Here is a 25354-nt window from a genome sequence, read left to right on the forward strand (position 1 = left end):
CCTCCGGGAAGGTGTGTCCCTGTTTCCTCACCTGAAACTTCCTAGGAGAACCCGATCCCTCCCTCCCGTCGGGCGGCCAGGGGCGGGCCGCGGGTGGGGCGGCCGGGCCTGCGCTGGGGACGGCGCTGGGGACTGCGGCCGGCGCCGAGACCTGGAGGGGACGCTGGGGCCGAAGCAGCATGTGACACCGACCAGGTGGGTGCCCTCCTCCCGTCTCGGCCCTGGGCTCCCGGCGGCTGTGGAGCCCGGCGGAGGTGGGGCAGGGACAGGAAGGAAGAGGAAGCAAGGCCTTTCCCAGGGATCAGCCCCCGCTGGGTCCGGGGCGCAGGCTCCGGAAATGGGGGGGCTGGGCCCGCAGGCAGGGCTCGGTGTGTGTGGCTGAGGACCCTGGTGGGGAAGAGGAGAGGAACTGGAGGAAATGTTGTTGCCTAAAAGTTTGCTTCCGGTCGGGTCCCGCCTAGGAAATGGGCACCCTGCCCCCAGACGTTCCCCGGGCCAATAATCAGGGCTCTTTCTTCAAAGTCGGCGCCCTGGGGAAAGCTAAGCCGTATCAGAAGGAATAACTGAGATTCCCTTTCTAGGCTGTTCCTTACCTGGAGAGGTTTTATCGGCTCCTTTTCCTTAACCAGGCCGGGGCCTTTCCTTATGTATCTCCATAGGTATTTGCATACTGTGTGAGTCTATGTGTAGCTTCTCTCCGTGTTAACCAAAGCTCCGTAACCTGGAACAGTGACTCCTGCCCTGCCCCTCACCCCGGTTCCCTACATATGGGGAGCCTCCTAAAGCTTGATGTGAATCACAACATTGCATTCTTAGCAAGGTGGAAAGAAGTTATTTAGAGTTGGGGACTGAGTTAGGGGTCGGGGAGCTAGAATGTGGACTCAGAGCTCTAGAACCCCTGAGCATCTTTTGCAGTTGCCTTCTGGCAAGACTGCCAGAGGAGAGCCAACTGTGATACCACGTCATTTCCAGATGTCAGTCTCTTTCTTCCCTTCCTGGATCTTGGGTTCCAAAGACAGATTTGCCCTCCTGTCTACCTAGAAGTGAACTCTGGCCATGACTCTTGTCTGGTTGAAAGAGAAGGGTGTGTCAAACAGAGGAGAGAGGGTGGTTTTCCTTTCGAGCTTCCTCCCTAGCTTGCTGCCCTACTGAACTCCATTGTCTGGCCTTGCATCTTGGGCCTAATCCAGAGGTCCCAGCTCCAGCTGAAAAGTTCTTGATGTGGCCTCTGTCTCAGACGTCCTGTTTTATACACATTTGGAGCATGAAGAAGTTCCTGGTATAGGCCTTAGCAAAATGGATGTCATTTGTTAACCAATCTGTGGGCCTAAAACTGAAGCCATGGCTAGTGAAGGAGTCCTGGGGAGCTGGGAAGATGGGATGAGGGCGTGTCAGTTCTGGGTGAGACTGTTTTGCAGGAGGAATGTATGTCATGGTCCTAGTGGGGAGGACAGAGAAATCAAGAGGAGTGCAAAGGAATCCCTCTCATCAACAGAACATAGTGATTCTCAATAGAGAGAAGAGTGTTCATGTATTAGAGGTCCTGAGAGTGTATCGGTGCCCTTAACGCGGTCTGTCTGAGGTTCCGTGGCCACATTACACGTGATGTCTGTGGGATAGACAGGAATATGTCATCTGTGGTGTCTGGAGAGATCAGTCGCTATGTGGTATGGACAGGAATGGAGTCACTCGTAGGGTCTTGGGTTCAACGGGAGCAGCATTACTCAAGTGTCAGTGGTGTAGACAAACAGGTGACCAACGGGTCTGGTGTAGACAGGGGCTGGGTCACTCACAGTGTCTGTGGAGTAAGCAGGAGCTGATTGCTTATAGTGCCTGCAAGGTAGACTGGAACAAAGTCACCCTCAAGGTCTATGTTAATACACAAACACGTCCCTCACCCTAGTGTTATCTGTGTGGATGCCACCAGGACCACAGATGACATTGTAGAGTGTAAGTCAGCATTGACACTAATAATGTTCTTATAGAAACCATCTGGTCTATAAGGCAGTTGGTGTGACATTTTCAGACATTAGGGAATAGATAAATGTTTATTACAGCTTTTGCTGGCATGGTGGGACTTTCCTACAATGGATAGAAACACATTGCAGTAGTCAGTGGTCTAGCAAGCTACCCCCATTTTGATATCTTTGTAGTATTGAGGGCAGTGATGTCAGTGAATAAAGTTATATATCTATGTGGTGATCTTATTTTAACCTCAATATTATTTTAGTGATTTGTAAGTCAGAATATTTGAAATCGACCTTGCTAGAAAATCCAGGAAGCATGGTCCTCAAAAATATATATGGCACTGAGTCTCAGTTCAAAGAATTGGCAGTTTGATTGGAGAGGGGTTGTATCCTTGAAATACAGTGTTGTTTCTAGGGACTAGAAATAGACAAGAGCTAAGGTGTTGGGGGGGCTCTGGGGAAGATAGTGAGCTCTGTCACTCATTGTGTTAAAGGGATGACTTGAAGCTTTGCCTCTCAAGAAGTCACACGTGGGTGAGGTTATGTGGATGCAAAATGTCTGTGGTCTGAAGCAAGGCCATATCCCCATAATCCCATGCCCTGGCTTTGCCTGTACACAGATAAACAGTGATTATTCACCCTCAGTGGAGAAGGAGATGAGGATGTTTGCACTCTAACGTAATGAGCATTGCAAAAAAACTCTCTCCTGATGCCTTTACGAGAGTAAGACCATGATTTACAGATTTCCTTTCACTTTGTCACATTTTAGCTTTGTCATGCCTGATTGCAACAGGATCACTGAGATAGGATCAAGTATAGGGAACGTGGGGTATGTTCTCCCTTTGTGGTAACTGGTGGCTGAGCAGGTGACCACTGATATTTCCAAATGAAAAAAGACAGTTAGAAACGATGTCAATGGGCTTGCAGAGGCAGGCATGCACTGTGCCACTAGATTGGAACAGAAAATGTCCAGGTAGCACATGGTATTTATAGATATACCCTAGATATGGCAGAAGCACACTTCTATTTAGAGGCTACTTGTTTTGAGGATGTGATGGTGTATATGGAGGAGAGCATCTGAATCATACAGATGTAGATGAGGAGAGACTACAGGTTTAGTCCCATGGTCTCCTTAGGCAGGAAGGAGCCAAGTTTCAGAAAGTGTCTTACAGTGAGCAAGTATATTACTCGATGTGTGGTTGAGAGAATAGGGCCACATCACAGAATCACCCATAGGGATTATAGTATTTTGTACTTAAGGGCTAGACATAGGGAGCCAATCACACATGGTGTCAGTTAACTGGAAAAGGACATAAAAGTCCTTCTGCCTGTGTACAATTATGTCAGACATAGCTCTTTGCCCCATATAGATGGTATCTGTGTCTCTGGGATGGCCAGAATCTTGTCACATACTACTCTGCAGTGTGCTGGGGACCTGCCTGTTTGGTTATGTCAGGCTCTATTGCAAGAGATTGTAAGGATGGCTGTGTGTGTGTGTGTGTGTGTGTGTGTGTGTGTGTGTGTGTGTGTGTGTATACAGTGGCTAAGCAGGACAGTATTCTGAGCAGGTGAGTTTTCAGTTTAAGCCTGGACCAGACAAGGAAGATGCAGGGTCAGGTGCAGCATTGGGTCCATAGAATTTTGGGGTCTTCTCTGGACTGGTGGCCTGCCAGCTTTCTTTCAATGGGACCTGTAAGTGCTTACAGTAGACTTAAGTCAAGCGACTTTGCTTCAGGTTTGCCCATACCATTTGCTTAGGAGATTGGAGCAAGGGTCTAGGGTCTTTGACCTTTAGTTTCTTCATCTGTAAATTGAGCAAAGTTTCTGTGTGTCTCTGAAGGTCCTTCTGGCTTTATGAATCCTATGTTTCTCTCTTACACTTATTCTCTGTTTCTCAGATTAACAGTATTTACCACAGCCACTATTTCTATGACCCTTAAAGATAGCAGTATACATTTTTGTGTTACCTTATTTAGTCTTTACTAGAACTGTGAAGGAATCCTTTTATCTCCTTTTTAAATATAAGAAAATGGATGTTCAAATAAATTTACTGGTTTCTACAATTGTCTTAAAACCAGCAAAGATACCAAAGAGGCACAACCAAACACTGATCCACACTCTTTTAACTGTATATTCTTCCATCATTCATTCATGCAATACATCTTTGTTGAGGGCCAACAGGCAGAGGGGTTTGAGCAGTTAATATGGCAGTGTTTGTGCCTTCATGGTGCTCATGATCTAGCCTGGAAAATAGACATTATATGTGACATGACAAGTGCAAGGTGTGTTTGAGGAGAAGCAAAGGATTCTCTGTTGCAAAAGAGGATTCCAGGCAGAGGAGCAGTGTCTGCAAAGGCCTACAGGTGAGAGACAGAGAGAGAAGTGAGCTAAAGACACTGAAAGCCAGTGGGAGAGGGGGGATGTGGGCAGGGACAGATGGTGACAGGTGAATAGGCTGCTGGAGAAGAAGGCAGAGCCAGGTTGTGCAGGGAGTATAACCCATGCTGAAGATTTAGATTTCATCTCAAGAGCATTCAGAGGCTGCCGAAGAATCTAAGCTAGAACTGGTGCTTTTGAAGCTCACTTAGATGCTGTATGGAGAACGGACTGGAATAGCGCGAAATGGGTGGAGGCCAGTGCCCAAGCTGTGGCTGGGTGCAGTGGCCCGGGTGAGACAGTAGCAGCATACACCAGTGGAGATGGATGGGACAGAAGTGGACAGTCTTAAGGGATATTTAGCAGATGAGGTCAATAGCACATGGTGATTGATTAGATATGGGGAATCTGGGCCAGGAGAGAAACAAGAATTTTATTTTATTTTAATTAATTATTTATTTAGAGACAGGGTCTCACTCTGTCACCCAGGCTGGAGTGCAGTGATGTGATCTTGGCTCACTGCAGCCTCTGCCTCCTGGGCTCAAGGGATCCTCCCATCTCAGCCCCCGAGTAGCTGGAACTACAGGCACGTGCCACCACGCTCCACCAATTTTTGTATTTTTTGTAGAGACAGGGTTTCACCACGTTGTCCAGGCTGGTCTCAAACTCCTAGATTCAAGCAATCCACCTGCCTCAGCCTCCCAAAGTGTCAGGTTTATATATATAAAGTGCATCGGGAAACTCAGTTTCTCATCTGTCAAATTGGCAGAATAATGGTACCCATCTTATACGATGACTCTTAGATGTATGGCATATACATATTTAAAGAAGCGTTTCATTATTTTTAATGACATGTATGAAGGAAAACCTTAATGTTTCAGAATGAAAAATAAGAAAAATTAATTTGTTATGTATACAGCTCTAAATGTTTAAAGTTCTGTGTAAACTGTTAATCATGATTTTAGGAAAAGGTGGGCATTTTCCATTGAAGTAAAAGGATCACATTTTATTCTGACCGAATTTTATTCTTTATGTGAAAAATATTTATTAAACACTTAGTATAGGCCAGTATTAGGCTAAGTATGGATAATTCAGCAAGTCATAGTTCTTAATCTCATAAATTTTACCATCTATTGGTTGCAATAGAGGGTAAATCAAAATACACACATCATTATATAATTATAATTGTATAAATGCTACAAAGGAAAAGTCAAGTGAATTATAGTTGGTAAGTGCTACAAAGAGGGGTACAATTTAACCTAGTTAAAAGATCATGGGAGGCCGGGTGCGGTGGCTTACACCTATAATCCCAACACTTCGGGAGGCCGAGGAGGGTGGATCATGAGGTCAGGAGATCGAGACCATCCTGGCCAAAATGGTGAAACCCCGTCTCTACTAAAAGTACAAAAATTAACTGGGTGTGGTGGCACATGCCTATAGTCCCAGCTACTCAGGAGGCTGAGGCAGGAGAATCGCTTGAACCCGGAGGTGGAAGTTGCAATGAGCCAAGATTGTGCCTCGGCACTCCAGCCTGGGTGACAGAGCAAGACTCCATCTCAAAAAAAAAAAAAAAAGACTGGAGGAAACTGAAGGGGTAAAACCGGGAAAATGTAACACCACAAGTAACAAGAGAGTATTTCTAACCTCAGTGCTGTCAAATACTGACAAGAACCACCCAAAATGAAGATCCGTAGGGTCTTCTTTGGAATTAACAACATGTAGATTGTAGGGAATATTGGCAGAATGCTGCTTATCAAAGCCGGGTTGGAGGCAGGTGGGATGTGAGATTATGAAGACAGCAGGTAAGAGCAACTCCTTCTAGTCATTTGAAAGATGAGAAGAATGTGGGAATGCTTCCATACCCCAGGGGTGGTTCAGCAGGGATGTTGAAGGTATGAGTGCACAGGGTTCCTGGGGAAGCAGGCTAGAAATGACAGAGCATGGAAAGGAGGGATACGTCTTTTCCTGACTGAGGGTGGAATATAGAAAGAGTGGAAATACAGGTTGCTTTGGATCGCAAGAAATTGAGGTGAGAGAAACCCAGTTCCATCAGTTTCTATTTTCTTTGCAAAATAGGAGATGAGGTGTTCTGCTAGAAGTGAGAGGAAAGGCAGGAAGGTCGAAATCAAAAGACAGGAAGGTCAAAAGAATTAATGACAATTAATGACAATGACAAGAGTTCATATGGATACTGAGGCCAAGGGGAGAGTAAGATGATGCAGAAGCTACCCTTCTTTGGTCCTCCTTGAAGGTGGTAATGTGTCTAGTTCAACACTAATCCAATAAGGCTGTTATCATCCCACTTTACTACAGCTGCCTCTAGAAATGGAAACAAAACTGTTAGTTACAATGCTGTAGTAGACACTATGGAATGTAGAAAGATGAGTAAACTCCAAACCCTCCGTAAAGAAGATGAAACCATAGCACCTCGCACACTGGCTATCATAGCCTGGCCTATTTTAACTGATGTCCACAGCTTAAGAGGAAGACCCTCTCCTGACACTGCTTCTCTGGCCTAATAGATCTGGGGTGTGTCCCGTGCTGTGTCTGGGGGTTATATGAGGCTGAGTCACTCCTAGTGTCCGAAGAGTAGACAGGGAGAGACAGAAGATGACATAATGGAGTCTAGAGAGAACTGACAACTGGGAGCTGCTGGGCACTCTCTGACAATGGTCCTCTGCTATAATTTAATTGTTCATTATGACCTGTTTCCCTCACAAGACCACAGGCTCCATGACGACAAGATCTTTATCTCATTCACTACTGAATGCCCCACACTTAACAGGGTCGCTAGGAAAATATTTATGAAATAAATACATCAATGACAAGTTTTTTAGAGGCTGTCGCTTATGTTGTTGAGAACCTGTTGTCTCAAAGAATGACCCTAAATAGAACCAAATAAATGCATCACTCTTCTTTTTTATGGTCTCTTCCTCTGATAGGTAAAAGCAGAGTTGTTAGAAACCTTTGTCTTTCGTTCCTCCTTAGGATTCAGCCCTGATGGAGGCTGAGGAGGCCCAGCATGGAGCCTCTCCTCCCATCTCTGCCATAGAGGAATTCAGCATTATCCCTGAGGCTCCCATGAGGAGCAGCCAGGTCTCTGCCTTGGGGCTTGAAGCTCAAGAAGATGAGGACCCATCCTATAAATGGAGAGAGGAACACAGACTCTCAGCAACACAGCAGAGCGAGTTAAAGGATGTGTGTGACTATGCGATTGAGATGATGCCTTCTTTTCCCAAGGACGGTTCTGCAGATGTGGAGCCCAATCAGGAAAGCCTTGTGGCTGAGGCCTGTGACACTCTGGAACACTGGGAAGCAGTACCCCAGAGCCTGGCAGGCCGACAAGCAAGGACTCTAGCTCCCCCAGAGCTCTGGGCCTGCCCCATTCAGAGTGAGCATCTAGACATGGCCCCATTTTCCAGTGACCTGGGAAGTGAAGAAGAGGAGGTGGAATTTTGGCCAGGACTTACTTCTTTGACATTGGGATCTGGACAGGCAGAAGAAGAAGAGGAAACCTCTTCGGATAACTCTGGTCAGACCAGATATTATTCTCCCTGCGAAGAGCATCCTGCAGAGACCAACCAGAATGAAGGCTCTGAAAGTGGGACTATCAGGCAGGGGGAAGAGCTGCCATCTGAGGAGCTGCAGGAAAGTCAAGGGCTCTTGCATCCCCAGGAGGTCCAAGTTCTGGAGGAGCAGGGACAGCAGGAAGCAGGATTTCGGGGGGAAGGAACTCTGAGGGAGGATGTTTGTGCCGATGGGCTATTGGGGGAGGAACAGATGATAGAGCAGGTTAATGGTGAAAAGGGAGAACAGAAGCAAAAACAGGAACAGGTACAAGAAGATGTGATGCTTGGGAGACGAGGAGAAAGAACGAGGCTCACTGGGGAACCAGAGGGTCTGAATGATGGTGAGGGGGAGCAGGAGGATATGGAGAGGACGGCTCAGGTTCAGGGAGGTCCAGAACAGGGAGAAGAGAGGAAGAGGGAGCTGCGGGTGCCAGAAGGGAATAGGGTGGACTCTCAGGACGAGAAGAGTCAAAGCTATGTGGGAAAATCAGAGGAAGTAACTGGAAAGCAAGAAGATCATGGTCTAAAGGAGAAAGGGGTGCCAGTTGGCGGGCAGGAGGAGAAAGAGCCAGGCAGTTGGGATGGAGGCAGGCTGGGGGCAGGGGGAGGAGCGAGGAGCAGGGAAGAGGAGAATGAGCATGATGGGCCTTCGATGCCCGCTCTGGTAGCCCCTGAGGACTCTCCTCACCGTGACCTGTTTCCAGGTGCCTCATATCTCGCGACTCAGATTCCCGGGACTCAGACAGAGTCCAGGGCTGAGGAACTGTCCCCCACAGCTCTGTCTCCCTCGCTAGAGCCCATCAGATGCTCTCACCAGCCCATTTCTCTATTGGGCTCCTTTTCGACTGAGGAGTCACCTGACAAGGAAATAGCTCAAAACAGCCGGCAAGAGGAATCCAGGCTGAGGAAGGGAACAGTGTCCAGCCAAGGGACTGAGGTGGTCTTTGCCAGTGCATCTGTGACTCCCCCAAGGACACCAGATTCAGCTCCTCCCAGTTCTGCTGAAGCCTCCCCCATCACACCTGCCTCGGTATCTGCCAGGCCCCCAGTTGCCTTTCCCAGGAGGGAAACCTCTTGTGCTGCACGTGCTCCAGAAACTGCCAGTGCCCCTCTCTCAATGGATGATTCAGCTCCCTGGGGCACTTCTGAGATGTGCCCGGCTGCCCTCCATGGCTTCCCCTCTGCCGGGGCCAGCCCTCCCAGGCCCCCAGCCAACTCCACAGGCACCATCCAGCACTTACAGAGTGACTCCTTCCCTGGTTCTCACAGGACAGAGCAGACTCCAGACCTGGTGGGAATGTTGCTTTCCTGCTCCCACTCAGAGCTGCCCCAGAGGCCCCCCAAACCTGCCATCTACAGCTCTGTGACCCCAAGAAGGGACAGAAGGAGTGGTAGGGACTGCAGCACCATTTCAGAATCCCCTACTGCCTTATCCACGCTGAAGCAGGACTCTCAAGAATCCATCTCAAATCTAGAGAGGCCCAGCAGTCCTCCCAGCATGCAGCCCTGGGTCTCCCCACATAATCCAGCCTTTGCCACAGAGTCTCCCGCCTACGGTTCTTCCCCATCCTTTGTCTCCATGGAGGATGTGAGGATCCACGAACCTCTGCCCCCTCCTCCCCCAGAGAGGAGGGACACCCATCCCTTCGTGGTGGAGAGAGATGGCCATCCTCGTGTGGTGGTTCCCACACTGAAGCAGCATAGCCACCCTCCTCCATTGGCCCTAGGTTCAGGGCCGCATGCCCCCCATAAAGGCCCACTTCCCCAAGCCTCTGACCCCACTGTGGCCAGGCAGCACCGAGCTCTGCCATCTACCCCAGACAGCTCCCACCATGCTCAGGCCACCCCCAGGTGGAGATACAACAAGCCGCTACCCCCTACCCCTGATTTGCCACAGCCCCACCTTTCTCCCATTTCTGCTCCTGGTATCTCAAGGATCTACAGGCCTCTACCCCCGCTACCCATCATAGACCCTCCCACCGAACCACCCCCATTACCCCCAAAGTCCAGAGGGAGGAGCCGGAGCACTCGGGGAGGACATATGAACTCAGGGGGTCATGCCAAAACAAGACCTGCTTGTCAAGACTGGACAGTCCCCATCCCTGCCTCTGCTGGACGCACCTCCTGGCCCCCGGCCACAGGTAGATCAACAGAGTCTTTCACTTCCACCAGCAGGAGTAAGAGCGAAGTGTCCCCTGGCATGGCTTTCAGCAACATGACAAACTTCCTAAGCCCCTCTTCCCCTACCACTCCCTGGACTCCGGAGCTCCAGGGACCCATCCCTAAGGATGAAGCAGGGGTCTCAGAACACCCTGAGGCCCCTGCAAGAGAACCTTTGAGAAGGACAACCCCTCAGCAAGGAGCCAGTGGCCCAGGGAGGTCACCTGTGGGCCAAGCAAGGCAGCCAGAAAAACCCAGCCATCTGCACCTGGAGAAGGCGTCCAGCTGGCCCCACAGGCGGGACTCAGGGAGGCCACCAGGGGACAGCAGTGGACAGGCTGTGGCTCCTAGTGAGGGGGCCAACAAGCACAAGGGCTGGAGCCGGCAGGGCCTGCGCAGACCTTCCATCTTGCCTGAGGGCTCTTCAGGTGAGCAAGAACCAGGACCGCAGTGATGCATCAGATCAAGCATTTCCCAGCTCTTCCCACCTCATCCCATCTTCTGTCCCCAGGGTTCCTAACATTCCCTCTGCTGGCTTCACTCACATGTGTGCCTAACCTCAACACAGAGAGAGTCCCGAAGCGCCCTCCAGGCTCCTTGGGATGCTCTTCCTTCTTCTTCCCCTCTATCTCCCTGTCTCTCCCTCAACCAGCACCTTCTTTGGATGTCCCAAGGTTATTTTGGACTCCCTTCTACTCTTCAGTTACACTCCCCTGCTTGCTGTCCTCCTGGGTATTAGAAAAGGCCTCCTATGCTTGTCCCAGTCCCATCCTGACCCGTGGCTCAGGACGTCACTGGTACTGGTCTCCTTCACACTCTCTGCTTTGCCACTTTCTTCCCTCCCAGTTTCCCAGTAAAGCCCATTTTCCCTTCTGGACCCCTACATCTCCTGCTCTAGGTCTTCTTTGGCTCTCTCTATCCCTCTGAAATCTCAGTTATCTTCCCCATTTCCACTTTTAGATTCAAGAGGTCCAGCCATGGAGAAATATCTGGGACCCTCGGACCCTGTTGTTTTTCGGTAAGTCACCCTCTCCCCTAACAGCCACACTGCACTCTCTTCACTTGGGATACTGAGAGTCCCCTAGTGAGGATTTCAGTTGATAAGGGTTCTGAGACCCCAAATGGCTCATTCCTGTTTCTTCTGGATGTAAGGAGGAGAAGAGAGAGATGCCAGGATGCCAGCTTAGGGAGATTGTCTTTATCTACTTCATTCGGTCAGCCGAGCCTACGAGTCATCCATCTTCCCAAGCCCTATGGCTGTGAACTAAACCCCACAAAAGCTCCATGTTAGCCCAAGTGGTTCAAGCTGCAACTCTGTGCCTCTCCAGGGGATTTGGTCTTGACATCCCAGCACACATCCCAGAGGCTAGAGACTTTGTTCCCCACAGTCACCTGGGGTGCTCTGTGTCTAATGGCCAGTAGGTACCCCAGAGCCCTTCTTTACTCCACAGGGAGAAAAAAACAAAGGAGGTGATGGGAGGCTTTTCAAGACGCTGCTCCAAGCTCATCAACTCCTGTGAGTACCTTGAAATGGAACTATAGACCCAGGTGGGCATTCTGCCCAGCACTGGAGAGGGGTTTGTGGCTGTCAGCAGTGGGGTGGGGATGTCCCTAGCGAGAAGGCATTGCAGAAGATCTGTTTCCCTGCCTCCGCTCACTGTCCCTTCTTCCTGCTTTTCTTCCTTCCCATGCTTTTTTGCCCTGCAGCCCAGCTGCTTTACCAGGAGTATAGTGATGTTGTCCTGAATAAGGAGATCCAGAGCCAGCAGCGGCTGGAGAGCCTGTCCGAGACATCCGGGCCTAGCTCTCCGCGGCAGCCTCGGAAGGCCCTGGTCTCCTCCGAGTCGTACCTGCAGCGGCTCTCCATGGCCTCCAGCGGCTCCCTCTGGCAGGAAATCCCCGTGGTGCGCAACAGCACCGTGCTGCTCTCCATGACCCACGAAGACCAAAAGCTGCAAGAGGTACTGGGCAGGCCGCAGTGGGGAGGGGGCTACAGAAAAGATGACAAGGTCTGGTTTGCTAGCATTCTTCTCTCCTGCTCAGCACTGCCACGAAGAGTCGGCTGTCCCCACCACACAGGCGCGTGTAAATGCCACAGCTGTGGGTCATGTCCATTCTGAAGAAGTTGAATTGTTTTCTGGCTTTCACCACCTCCCCTTCCATCCTCATCTCTTCATGCCATAGGACACTTGCTCCTACCTGCTGTTGGTCTGGACTATACAGGGTGGCCATTGCCTCTGAATTTGTGTGGAGGAATGTGGAGTTAATCCCATCATCACTGCTGTTTCAGGGTAGAGGAAAGCTTCCCTGTTCAGCCAGGGTGTCAGGCTACACTACAGTTTTCGTCTTTAGACAAGGCACATTCCGGGGCTCTTTGTTGGGTCCCTTGAAGAGGGCCCCTTGCAGCTGTCCTGTGGTCCATCAATCTAACAGGGGCCTTAGAGTGATCAGCAGTCCCTGCTTGGTTGTTACTCCCAATAGCAAGACTGAACTAGAGGCTGTTTGTCACTGCAGCCTCAACCTCCTGGGCTCGAGCAATCCTCCCGCCTCAGCCTCCCAAGTAGCTAGGACTACAGGTATGTGCCACTATGCCTAGCTAATTTTTTAATTTTTCGTAAAGATGGTGTCTCACTATGTTGCCCCAGTTTTCTCGAACTCCTGGGCTGAAGCAATACTCCCGCCTCAGCCTCCCAAAGTGCTGGAATTACAAGCATGAGCCACTGAGCCCGGCCACAGAGCCCACTTTAATATTTCCAATTTACCTTTGCCCAAACGACATGATCTTTCTAAGCCTCGGTTTCCTCATTTGTAAAACTGAGATACAAACAGTTACTGTAAGAATCAAGAAACATGAATGCCTGGTACATAGTAATTTCTCAAAAAACGTTGACTTTTCATTTTAAGTAAGCCAGACCTAGGTTCGAAACATGACTTCACCATTTACTAGCTTAGGCAGCCTTATAACTTCACTAAATCTCAGTTTCCTCACTTGCAAATTGAGGATAATAATGCCCACCTTTCAGGGTTGCTGAATGGTTTAAATGAAATAATGCATATCTAATTTAGCAGTAATATTTGATGTATAGTTTGATAAATATTAGTGCCATACTCTCTGCCTATCAGAGGCAGGGAAGAGTAAACTTTGGGCCAGGAGGACTTATGGATAGACAATGCTTTTACCAAGTCAGAGACAGAATACATTGTTAGACTTTGCAAAGCTCAGACTTGAGAGCCCTGTTCTGGCTGCAAATTTTTAAGCACAGAGAAGATATTTAGAAAATAACTGATCTTCCCCATATTTGTTGACCAAACAGTGGGAGATGACATGAGTTCTAGCTCTCTTTTACCAACTCCAGCATACTGGGAAGTCCAGCAGGGCTCCTATTCCAGCCCTGGTCTCATGTTTGAGAAGAAAGGGCTTTACATTTCTATCTGTTAAACACACATACTCATTTTATAAAGTAGCACCTCTGGGGTTCACAAAGTGCTTTCACAGGCTCCATTTCTTTCGACTGTTGCTTCTTCCACAGTGAGATGGGGGTCACTATATCCACATAAAAGGACAAGAAAAGTGAGATTCAGAGAGGTTAAATGAGCCACCCAAAGTCAGTCATGTAGTGAATGTTAGAGCAAGGATGCAAATGAGCCTTCAGTGTCCCTGTTCAGGGTTGTTGTATGGGAGGGTCATCTGGCTGTGTCATTGGTCATCCAAGTCATCACCAGGGTGTGTGTGTCTCCTGTCTCTTTTCTATCCAGGCATCTCTCTTGAGGCCACATGCTTGGATGAAAAGCATGAGGAGCCCAGCTAGAGGCATGGTCATGAGTCATAGCGCCCCTTGCTGGAACCTCCAGACAGTTTCTTATATGCTGGGCATGCATTAAACCACAGCTGCGCCATCTTGTTCTCAGATATCCTGCTTCTGTCTCCTGCTTCTCATCTGTCCTCAAACCTCAAACTGAGCTCATCACCTTCGTCCCCTAAATCTATGCCTTTTCAAAGTTCTCTGGCTCAGTAAATGACTCCATCGTTCACCCAGGTGCCCGACTCAAAAAGCTTTTGCTGTGAGTACAAAACATTAGCTTTGAACCTTCCTTCGGTTTGAGGCCCCATTTCTAGCAAATAATCCAACCCTTCCAATTCAACCCCATAAATAATTATAAAATTAATCTACTTCTCTTCAGCTCCATGGCTATTCAGGCCTTCATCTCTCATATGGAATTATTACAACAGTTTCTTAACGTGGCTTTTGCTTCTTTTCATCTTTTCTTCTCATTGTGCTTAGAAATAACTTTATAAAAAACAGGCTGGGCACAGCGGCTCACACCTGTAATCCCAGCACTTTGGGAAGCCGAGGCGGGTGGATCAGCTGAGGTCAGGAGCTCGAGAACAGCATGGCCAATATGGTGAAACCCTGTCTCTACTAAAAATACAAAAATTAGCTGGGCGTGGTGGTGCATGCCTGTCATCCCAGCTACTCAGGAGGCTGAGGCAGGAGAATCGCTTGAACCTGGGATGCGGAGGTTGCAGTGGGCTGAGATCATGCCACTGCACTCCAACCTGGGTGACAGAGCGAGACTCCATCTCAATAATAAAAAAAAAAAACCGCAGAAATAACTTTATAAAAAACAAATCTGCTGAAGTTATTCTCCTATGTAAAGCCTGTTTTCATTATCCCATTGTCTTAAGTCCAAACAATTTTACATTGTTTACATTACCCTTCAGGCCTCCTCGACTGCTGCAGCTTTATCTCTTGCCACTACTGCTGTATACTTGGTTCAAAAAATGCTCAATTTATTTAGTTTAGTTAGTTGGTTTATTTGTTTGTTTTTCGATGGGGTCTCACTCTGTCACCCAGGCTGAAGTGCAGTGGCGCAATCTCGGATCACTGCAACCTCACCTCCCAGGCACAAGCAATCCTTCTGTCTCAGCCTCTCAAATAGCTGGGCCTACAGGTGCATGCCACCACACCCGGCTAATTTTTGTATTTTTTGTAGAGACAGGGTCTCTCTACGTCGCCCAGCCTGGTCCTGAACTCCCAGACTCAAGTGATGCACCCACCTCAGCCTCCCAAAGTGTTGGGATTACAGGCGTGAGCCGCTGCGCCCAGTCTACTTAGCTTTTTTAATATAAATTTCATTGTGTATATTCAAGATATACAACATGATGTTATGGGATACATATAAATAGTAACAGAATTACCCTAGTGAAGCAAATTAACATATTCATCTCACTTTGTTACTCATTTTTTTGTTCTTGTTTTTGTGTTATTTAGATTTCTTGAAAGCATATTTTTCTCTTATACCTTTGAAGGCCTATACCTGTGCTTCAACCCTAGATTAAATCCTACTCAAATGCTCTTCCCCTCCCCGCAGATCAACTTAGGTTCTTGTGTGACTGTGAACCATAAAAGGATCTTGCTCACTGCTCTACTCCCAAAACATTACACAGTGGCTGGCATATTCCAGGGGGTAAATAAAATCCTTAATTAATCTTCCTCATCTCCAACCTCCTAGGTCAAATTTGAGCTGATTGTGTCAGAGGCCTCCTACCTGCGCAGTCTAAACATAGCTGTGGATCATTTCCAACTTTCAACCTCACTCCGGGCCACACTTTCCAACCAGGAGCACCAATGGCTCTTCTCTCGTTTACAGGATGTGCGAGACGTCAGCGCCACGTGAGACTCCCTTTCTCCCAAATACCACTCACTCAGCCTCACTGTTGTTAGGCTTTAAATGTTCCGTTATTTTTCTCCCCCTCTTAGAAACCCTCTCCTTTTCACAGTTATGGGATGAAATTGGGCCTCAGTTTCTTCCATGATTCCCGATGGCCATAGGAAGAAGAATAGCAAGAAGAGAAGAGGGCCTGTGGGTGGATAGATCCATTAATGGATAAGTAAATGAGCAACGCTGCCTGGGTTGAGGTTTTGGATTACTGTGGTCATGCACTGCATTGGAGATGAGGTGGAAAAACGATCTAAAGATCAGAAAACCTGAACAGGATCAAAAGAAGAATGAGAAACGGAATATTAGAATAAAAGTGTTAAATCAGGCTCAAACTCAGGACAGTTTTGGAGCGAATTCTAGTGCATAGCAAGGAGCACAGAGCAGAGAGTCAATAGAAGTTGTTGGCTAATGGAGTGAAGAAGTCACCAGCTCAGTGTGCATCAGGGGCCAGTCAACTGCTTAGCTGAGGTCCAGAAGTCTCATGAGACTGGTTTAAATCCTGTACAGGTTCCTTTCAGACCTGGAAGAGAACTTTGAGAACAATATCTTCTCCTTCCAAGTGTGTGACGTAGTCCTGAACCATGCCCCAGACTTCCGCCGGGTCTACCTGCCTTATGTCACCAACCAGACCTATCAGGAACGCACCTTCCAGAGCCTGATGTGAGACTCATCCCCTATTCAATCCCGATGTAGGCCCTGCAGTGACCATGCACCAGTCCCCAGCCCAGAGGGCTATCCCAACAGCACACTTTCTCCATCCCACCCTCCATATTGGTTCCCCCAGCCATCACATCTGAGAGCCCTGTACATCAGCTCCCACAGCTCTTTCCCAGCCCACAGATACTCCACTGACCTCCCTTCCCCGCGACTTCACTGCATCCCCCATTGCTCCCCACATCCCCCCTCCCCTAAGGCTCGCTGTCCATGCAGGAATAGCAACAGCAATTTCCGAGAGGTCTTGGAGAAGCTGGAGAGCGACCCCGTCTGCCAGCGTCTTTCCCTCAAGTCCTTTCTGATTCTGCCCTTCCAACGCATCACCCGCCTCAAACTGCTGCTCCAGGTAGGGCAGATGCTACCTTGATCCTCTCCCCTTAACTCAAAGGGATGCCCTCAGGAAGACCCACAACAAAGGACCAACCATTCTTCTGCCAGGTGTCCACATCCTGTCTCCCTGCTGCCCACTGCCTGCTTGCTTAGAAATATTTGCAGCTGAAATGTGGTCCCTGGGCTTCTCCATTCACCAGCCCCCAATCATTTCTTCCTGTTTCCCATTTCTTCTTCCTGTCTCACTCCTGCCTACTGTCTGTTCAATAGAACATTCTGAAGAGAACACAGCCTGGTTCCTCGGAGGAGGCAGAGGCCACAAAGGCGCACCATGCCCTGGAGCAGGTAGGCAGCCACCACCTCCGCTCTGACCCTCTGTGTATTCTTCTCAGAGAGGTCGTTCCCACCTAGGCCCACAACTCCAGGGAGCATGAGAGGTGGGACCCTGTTGGGAGAGCTCAGCCACCTCCCTGCATACACCAAACTTCCAAATATACACACCCCACGGCCACCTCTCCCACGCTGAGCACACTCCACATCAAGGGACTGTGCCCTCTCCACCATCACCCTCACATTCAGTCTCACTTTTGCTCAGTCCAGGAATGTTCTGCCAGGTGATACAAAGTTGTCTAGGACTTGTGCTTGATGCTGCCTGCCCAATTCCAGCCTGGGAAAAATGACCGAGGCTGTCATGACCTATTTCCAGATTGCTTGCAGGGGACTCAAAGGTCAAAGCCTCTAACACAGTGCCCTTCCCCTTTCCTCACTCTCTGCATCCCTAGCTGATCTGGGACTGCAATAACAATGTCCAGAGTATGCGACGGACAGAGGAGCTAATCTACCTGAGCCAGAAGATTGAGTTTGAGTGCAAAGTGAGTTGGTCCCATGCACCCCATCCCTGCCCATGAACTCCCTTAACATGTCCTGCAGATCACCCCCTAACCTGGAACCACCTTGCTCACATTATCCCCAGCCCCTCCCCTCATTTCTGCCCGCCTTCTGTTCTGTTCCATTTCTGGGAGGCCTACTTTGGTCTCCAAGACATATTGCTAAGTGAAAAGAAAAGGTAAAGAATTGTGTGTATATTATATCATCTTTGGTATTAAAGTGGGAGGATACAAATCTATACAGGTGTCTGCTTGTGTGTGCATAAGGAAACTCTGGAAGGAGAATAAGAAAAAAAGAAACAGTGGTTACCTGAGGACAAGGGGGGCGCATTTGAGAAATGGGCAAATGAGAGAGAACTTTTCAGGATGAGGCTTTATAAAAGAATGTTTTGGTGCTTGAGTCATTTATTACTTTATCAAATCTCTTTCTAGTCTAATCAAACCCACATAAGATTGGATCCAAATTTAGGGCCAACATCCCTCATTGAAATATAAATCTAAAATAGACATTCCATATTCAAATTCCAACTTAGAACGGATACTATCTTTTTTTTTTTTTTTTTTAAACAGAGTCTCACTTTGTCGCCCCAGGCTAGAGTGCAGTAGTGCGATCTTGGCTCACTGCAACCCCCACCTCCCAGGTTCAAGCAATTCTCGTGCCTTGGCCTCCCGAGTAGCTGGGATTCCAGGTCTGCACCACCATGTCTGGCTAATTTTAGTATTTTTAGTAGAGATGGGTTTCACCATGTTGGCCAAGCTGATCTCCAACTCGTGGCCTCAAGTGATCCGCCCACCTCTGCCTTCCAAAGTGCTGGGACTATAGGCGTGAGCCACCTCGCCCATGCTTAGAACAGATACTATCTTTACACTCCTGAAAAAGAAGGAAAATCCCGTATTCACATACTAAGCATAGACCACACCCTCATCTTTAACCAAATTCCAGCTCCAAGACGCCCCACCTAGTTCTTCTCACCCCCAAGTTTGATTCCAACTGCTCACATATCTCTGGTATAATAAAAAATGGAATTGATACCAGACCTGCCTCTAGTATTTTAACCTCTAAGACACATATAGTGTTCACTGACTTGCTCCATCACATACCCTGATTGGACTCTTCCAACCTTCCTTCAGTTCAGGCTTCTCCGGCAGAGCTGTCCCACACACTCACTATCCTGAGTTGGACCATAGGCATCTTCTATTTGCCTGAGCATACAACCATGGGAGCCACACACCAGTGGACAGTGGTAGTTAGAGGGTTCACAGAGAAAGAGAATCTAAGTGATGGGTTATGAGCCAGAAGGCAGATGTGGAAGAGATGCTCGTTCAAGGTGGAACTTGCATAGAAGTGGCATGGGGAGGATGGTGGGACCAGGAGCAAACCTCATGCTTCTCCCTTCTGTGACAATGCCTTCTCTCTCTTCCTCTGCCCTGTAGATATTCCCGCTCATTTCTCAGTCACGCTGGCTGGTGAAGAGTGGGGAGCTGACAGCCTTGGAGTTCAGTGCTTCTCCAGGGCTACGAAGGAAGCTGAACACACGTCCAGTCCACCTGCACCTCTTCAATGACTGTCTGCTGCTGTCTCGGCCCCGAGAGTCAGTGACTGGAGTGGCAGGCCAGGGCACAAGAGGGGAAGGGGATGAGGCAAGAGGGGGGTCTGAAAGGGAGAGAGAAGGGTCATGTTCCTAGAAGAGCCCTTCTCAATGGCTTAACCCACACAGCCCAGGTCACAGCCTAGAGAAGAGAAAAACAAGCCCAAAGCAAAAAGGGGATCCCATCAAACTATGTCATGAAACCACATGGCAGGACATGTACTATGCTGTAGACACAGAGCAAAATGTAGCAAATTAGCTTATCACATTCTCACATGAGTCTATTTGTGGCTTCTTTGGACTGGCCTCAACCTGCTATTCTAGAGATACTTAGCTAATTCCAGATCTTAAGTCTCTGGTCTTAAGGTTCTTGGGAAATGTATATTAATTCTATCTCTTCACCTCTTTAAAGTGGTAATGTATCCATTGCACTAGGTGTGTGGTTTGCCAGACTAGGACAAATCCCTGAGGAACGTGGAGCTACCATCTTGGGATGGTTTTTGTGGGAATTCGCAGGCTGTAGATGTAGGGATTTCCAACCCAAGGTTATGAGGGTAGGTGAAGTATGGAAACTGTAGAATCAGGTTGAAAGGATTTGTATTTTGCAGGGGTAGCCGATTCCTGGTATTTGACCATGCTCCCTTCTCCTCCATTCGGGGGGAAAAGTGTGAAATGAAGCTACATGGACCTCACAAAAACCTGTTCCGACTCTTTCTGCGGCAGAACACTCAGGGCGCCCAGGCCGAGTTCCTCTTCCGCACGGAGACTCAGTGAGATGGGGCTGGGCAGAGGAGCTGGGGTTAGGGGGGAAGATGGGCAGCCTAGAAAAGAAGTGGGACCAAGGCAGAAAATGTGTCCGGAAGACAGCCACAGCCTCGTTTAGCCCATTCTGGACTGGGGACCACCATAGAGAAATTCAAACTCCTAGAACTAATGGATAACTTGCAGGAGATTGGGGTGGGAGAGGGTACAAAGTCACCACCGAGGCTTAGCATCTATTTTGTACTCTTTACTCAAGAAGGACAAGGTCTGTGTGGTATCAGAAAGGAGAAGGACTGGTATGCAGTGAGCAAGGAATTGGAATGCTGATATCTGTGAGCACATGCCTCCATGCCTGAGGCAGAAACCCTTCTATGCCCCAGCTGGTGGGCACAGATGTGAATAAGACAAGTGCTGGGTGACTTCTACTTTCTGTGCTCCCATCTTCCAAACCAGTCGTCTGTTGACCAGAAATCCATAGTGTTGAGAATGCTGATTTGCTCATGTTTTCAATAATAATAAAATAAAATACATTCACACAGACATACATTTTTGAGAGTATTAATAGTACCTATAAAATCTGGAACACAGTGCCTGCAATAATGAACATATAAAAGCCTGTAGCTGTTATTGCTATTATAAAAGATATATGAACAGTCGTTTAAAAGTTTGACATATCTAAGTGTTTGAGGATCCCTATGTTGTAGACACTTTTTCAGTTTTGTCCCTTGGAAGATACTTCAGAGTGGGACTGATAACACCTGTTCTCATTTATTGAACAGAAGGACTAGTATTGGAGTTTGTGTGCAAAACAGCATGTAAGTCAAATAACCAGGTGCAGATGCATGTTGTTGGTTTGGTGCTTTGGGCACTGTGCCTGGAACAGTAATAGTGTCCGTTCCCAGTTACCTAGGCACAACTGGGCACAGAGGCTAAGAGAATGCAAAAACCTTCAGATGATTACAAACCTAAGCTTGGTTTACACTGTGCAACAACAACGAATAAAACAGTAGACATATCTCCCTGATCTAATTATTATTATGAAACAATGTTCATCTCTGAGATATTTGGTCGAAGAGAGATAGGCAAGGGAGTGTCAAGAATCATGCAAAATGATGAAGGGAATCTAAACTGAGATGGGTACTTCGCTTAGCACAATTTCCAAAATAGAAAATGTACAGACTTTATGACTAACGGACTTTACGCCCCCAACTTGGAAGATATGAGAAGCCATTAGGAGGATAATTCTGGAAAGAGAAGAGGAAAAGTAAAGTGTGACAAGACACATTCACATATAGTTCGAGATTGTGTCATGTTTCCAACCAAAAAGAGTCCTATATAGTTTTGTGATAGAAGTCATGGAGGCCGGGCGCGGTGGCTCAAGCCTGTAATCCCAGCACTTTGGGAGGCCGAGGCGGGTGGATCACGAGGTCAGGAGACCGAGACCATCCTGGCTAACACGGTGAAACCCCGTCTCTACTAAAAATACAAAAAATTAGCCGGGCGTGGTGGCGGGCGCCTGTAGTCCCAGCTACTCGGAGAGGCTGAGGCAGGAGAATGGCATGAACCCAGGAGGCGGAGCTTGCAGTGAGCCGAGATTGCGCCACTGCACCCCAGCCTGGGGGACAGAGCAAGACTCCGTCTCAAAAAAAAAAAAGAAGTCATGGAACTAGATAAGTCCTTCCCACAGTCTTTTGCCATCCCCATCCTTGGCCCTCCTCCTACACCCCTACAGTTGATGCTATGACCCTGCTTTGTTTTCTCAGAAGTGAAAAGCTTCGGTGGATCTCAGCCTTGGCCATGCCAAGAGAGGAGTTGGACCTTCTGGAGTGTTATGGTGAGTGAGGGTCTAAGAGGGAGAGAAAAGCAAGCAGGGTCAGATGTCACCTTTGGATACAGGGGTTTAAAGGGCTGGGTGGGAACTCTAGGCTTGTATTTATTGATATTCCATAAAATGTCAGGGTGGAACACTGGCCTCTAGAGCTTAAAAACCTGAAATATATCGCCTAAAACTGCTTATCACTATGGCAGTCCCCCTTCCCCATACATTCCCTTCCTTGGGCAATAGTTTGCTCTTTTTAAAAACATTTGTCCCCTTAAGTCTAAGCTGACATTACTTTGCCTAGATTTTACCTGCTGGAAGGTCTTGTGAGGGTAGGGGAAGAAAGCCTGACGGTGGTGGGAGGTGTGCAGGAGGATAGCACCCCAGATCTATTTTGACCACACTTCTCCTAAGAGGGTGACCTGAGGTCACCTACCCCAGGCTTCTGGGTGCCCATGGGGAGCCACAGACACACACACATTATGTATGTGTCGGCGTTCACACCAAGACTGGACTTCTTACGCCTCTCATGTCAGCCCCACCGTTGTCCTCCAGCAAAGATTCCCTAATTTAAATCCAGAGAGAATCTGATCTCAACACTGGACCTTTAGTGACTGAAAAGAACAAATCACTACAAGGAACCCTGGGAATGATGTAGGAGAGCCATGTAGTAACTGAACACTGTTAACTTGCTCACTGTGGGCTCCATCTGCTGGCTTCAGTTCCCCATTGGGTGAGGAGGGCAGGAGCATTCTTCCTCCTTCATTTTGACCTTGTGAATGGCAGATGGGGAGGATCTTGAGAAAGCAAATAGTAATGCAGTATTCTGTTTATTTTACAAGAGAATCAAGGCAGTGTGGTAACATAAAAGAGCCATAAACCCACATATGATGGAATACTGATAGGTGAAGCATTCTCTGAGGCTTGTTTTCTTGAGCTTCAGATCTATGGACATGTCCCCTGGTTCTCAAAAACATAGAAATAGAGAAATCTTGAATGTCCTCAAGATTCATCTGATCAACCTTGATCAATAACCGTCTTGATCATTGATAGATGAGGAAACTGAAGCTCCAGGGCATTCAGTCTCTTGCTTAGGTCAAACCTGGGACACCACTGGTTAAGTCTTTCTTGGTTCCACATCTGGTACTGGGAAGAAAATGAAGAATAAGACACAGACTCCGATTTTATAATCCAGTTGGAGAGGCAAAACACGTCCATGTAGCAGTTAGATAAGGGATAAATGCCTTGGCATGAACAAGCAGTCTTAAAAGAGTTCAGAACCCATTGAAGACTAGAGTCAGCGAGGGTTTCAGAGGGAAGACGGGTCATTAGCTGGATCTCAGGTATTTGAGATGAGGATCTAAAGGTGGTCACAATGTATTTCTCAACCCATCTCCTCTGGAGAAGTGGAATTTTTGGTCCATTTCATTTCTGGTATGTCTATGTCCCTATTAACCATTTTCAAATTTCCTCTTTTGTCTGTGACTTTCAACAGCCCAAATCTGTCTCTATCTCAAGTCCTCCCACACCACCCCCCTCCAAGTCCTTGTCTGTGTTCCAATCCCCTGCCTCTCCTAACCTCTCTTCACACTCTTCTCTTCCAAAGACTCCCCCCAGGTACAGTGCCTTCGAGCCTACAAGCCCCGAGAGAACGACGAGTTGGCACTGGAGAAAGCCGACGTGGTGATGGTGACTCAGCACAGCAGTGACGGTAAGTGGGAGCATGAATGAGCAGCAGGCCAGGCACTGCAGGCAGGGCAGCGCTGGGAGTGTGTTCACTTCCTGCAGCTGCCGTGACAAAGTACCATGGACTGGGTGGCTTATGGTAACAGAAATGCATTCTCTCACAGTTCTGGAGGCAAGAAGTCCTAAATCAAGGTGTGGGCAGAGCCATGCGTCTTTTGAAACCTCTAAGGAAGATCCTTCCATACCTTTTCCAGTCTGGTAGCCCCAGCTGTTCCTTGGCTTGTGGCAGCATCCCTCCAATCTCTGCCTCTGTCTTCCTGTGGCTAGCTGCCTTCCTGTGTCTGTGTCCAAGTTTTCCTCCTTTATTTTTTTATTTTATGTATTATTATTATTTTTGAGACAGAGTCTTGCTCTGTTGCCCAGGCTGGAGTGCAGTGGCACAATCTCGGCTCGCTGCAACCTCCACCTCCTGGGTTCAAGTGATTCTCCTGTCTCAGTTTCCCAAGTGGCTACGTGAGCCACCACACCTGGCTAATTTTTGTATTTTTAGTAGAGATGGGGTCTTGAACTCCTGACCTCAAGCAATCCACCCCCCTTGGCCTCCCAAAGTGCTGGGATTACAGGCGTGAGCCACCACGCCCAGCCCAAATTTTCCTCCTTTATATAGACACTTGTTATACTGGATTAATGGCCACCTTACTCCAGTATGACCTCATCTTAACTTTATTAATTATATTTGTGACAACCTCATTCCCCATAAGGTCACATTTTGAGGTACAGATGATTAGAACATCAACATAAATGTTGGGAGGGACACGATGCAACCATAACAGTGGTGAAGGCTCAGGAATGGACAGCTGTAGACTTGGTCACACCCAGGGCCTCCATGTTAGGACACTTGGAGGCTGGGTTTATGCTGGAGGCTCCCCAGTTCACTCAGCCTGAGGATTCAGAAAAGTCTCCAGGAAGGTGATACAGAGAAGCTATCGTGAGCCTTTCCCAGGTAATTCTTCCCACTCATCCTGTGCCCACAGGCTGGCTGGAGGGCGTGAGGCTCTCAGATGGGGAGCGAGGCTGGTTTCCTGTGCAACAGGTGGAGTTCATTTCCAACCCAGAGGTCCGTGCGCGGAACCTGAAGGAAGCTCATCGAGTCAAGACTGCCAAACTACAGCTGGTGAAACAGCAAGCCTAAGTCTTCTCTGAGAAGAGTTTCCTGAGCTGAAGAACAAGCTGCTCATGGCAAGGGCTGGCCCCAGAACCCTGCAAGAGAGGCCTTCTGTGGATGGAGAACTAGGCCTTCTCAAAGCTCAAGGACAAAATCCAGCTAACCCAGTCCCTCGGCCCAGGCCTTGTTTTGTGCTTTGTGCTTGGTGGGGGGATTTCGAGGGACTTTGCACAGGACTCTGGGAACCTTTTATCATTAAAAAAAGAAAAAGGGACCATTGGGGCCTGAGCCAAGGAACTTTCGTTCTACTGCCTTACAGTGCTTAAACATTCTCCGCCTCCGGGGTGCAGATTCAGAGCTGGCCAGAGTTTCAGTGATAGCCGTATGTTAAACAGAATCTGACCTCAGTCTCCTGGAGGGAGATGTTTAAGAGGGGTTAACACATCAGATGGGAGGGTCAGCCCAGTGACCTCTAAGGTATCTTCCAACCTAGAAATTCTCCATAGTTATGGTGCAAGGTCAGTGTGTCTCTGAGATGTATGTCTGTTGGTGGCAATGTGAGGGTAATACTCTCTCACTCTAATAAACTTGGCACTTCTCCGAGTA

The 25354-nt window shown here is 48.3% G+C and overlaps 1 protein-coding gene across 1 annotated transcript; it reads left to right on the forward strand.

Annotated features, from left to right (window-relative positions):
- The first annotated feature begins 77 nt into the window (after nucleotides 1-77).
- ARHGEF5 (Rho guanine nucleotide exchange factor 5) lies at nucleotides 78-25354 on the forward strand. The gene is made up of 15 exons (XM_055284368.2): nucleotides 78-195; nucleotides 7332-10500; nucleotides 11033-11090; nucleotides 11524-11588; nucleotides 11780-12033; nucleotides 15587-15747; nucleotides 16304-16456; nucleotides 16727-16856; nucleotides 17111-17185; nucleotides 17623-17712; nucleotides 19162-19319; nucleotides 19925-20086; nucleotides 21842-21912; nucleotides 23504-23608; nucleotides 24618-25354. The coding sequence occupies exons 2-15, from the start codon at nucleotides 7344-7346 to the stop codon at nucleotides 24773-24775; spliced, it is 4797 nt and encodes a 1598-aa protein (XP_055140343.1). The 5' UTR covers nucleotides 78-195; nucleotides 7332-7343; the 3' UTR covers nucleotides 24776-25354.

Source organism: Symphalangus syndactylus, chromosome 6 (assembly GCF_028878055.3).
Source record: "Symphalangus syndactylus isolate Jambi chromosome 6, NHGRI_mSymSyn1-v2.1_pri, whole genome shotgun sequence".
Taxonomy (NCBI): domain Eukaryota; kingdom Metazoa; phylum Chordata; class Mammalia; order Primates; family Hylobatidae; genus Symphalangus; species Symphalangus syndactylus.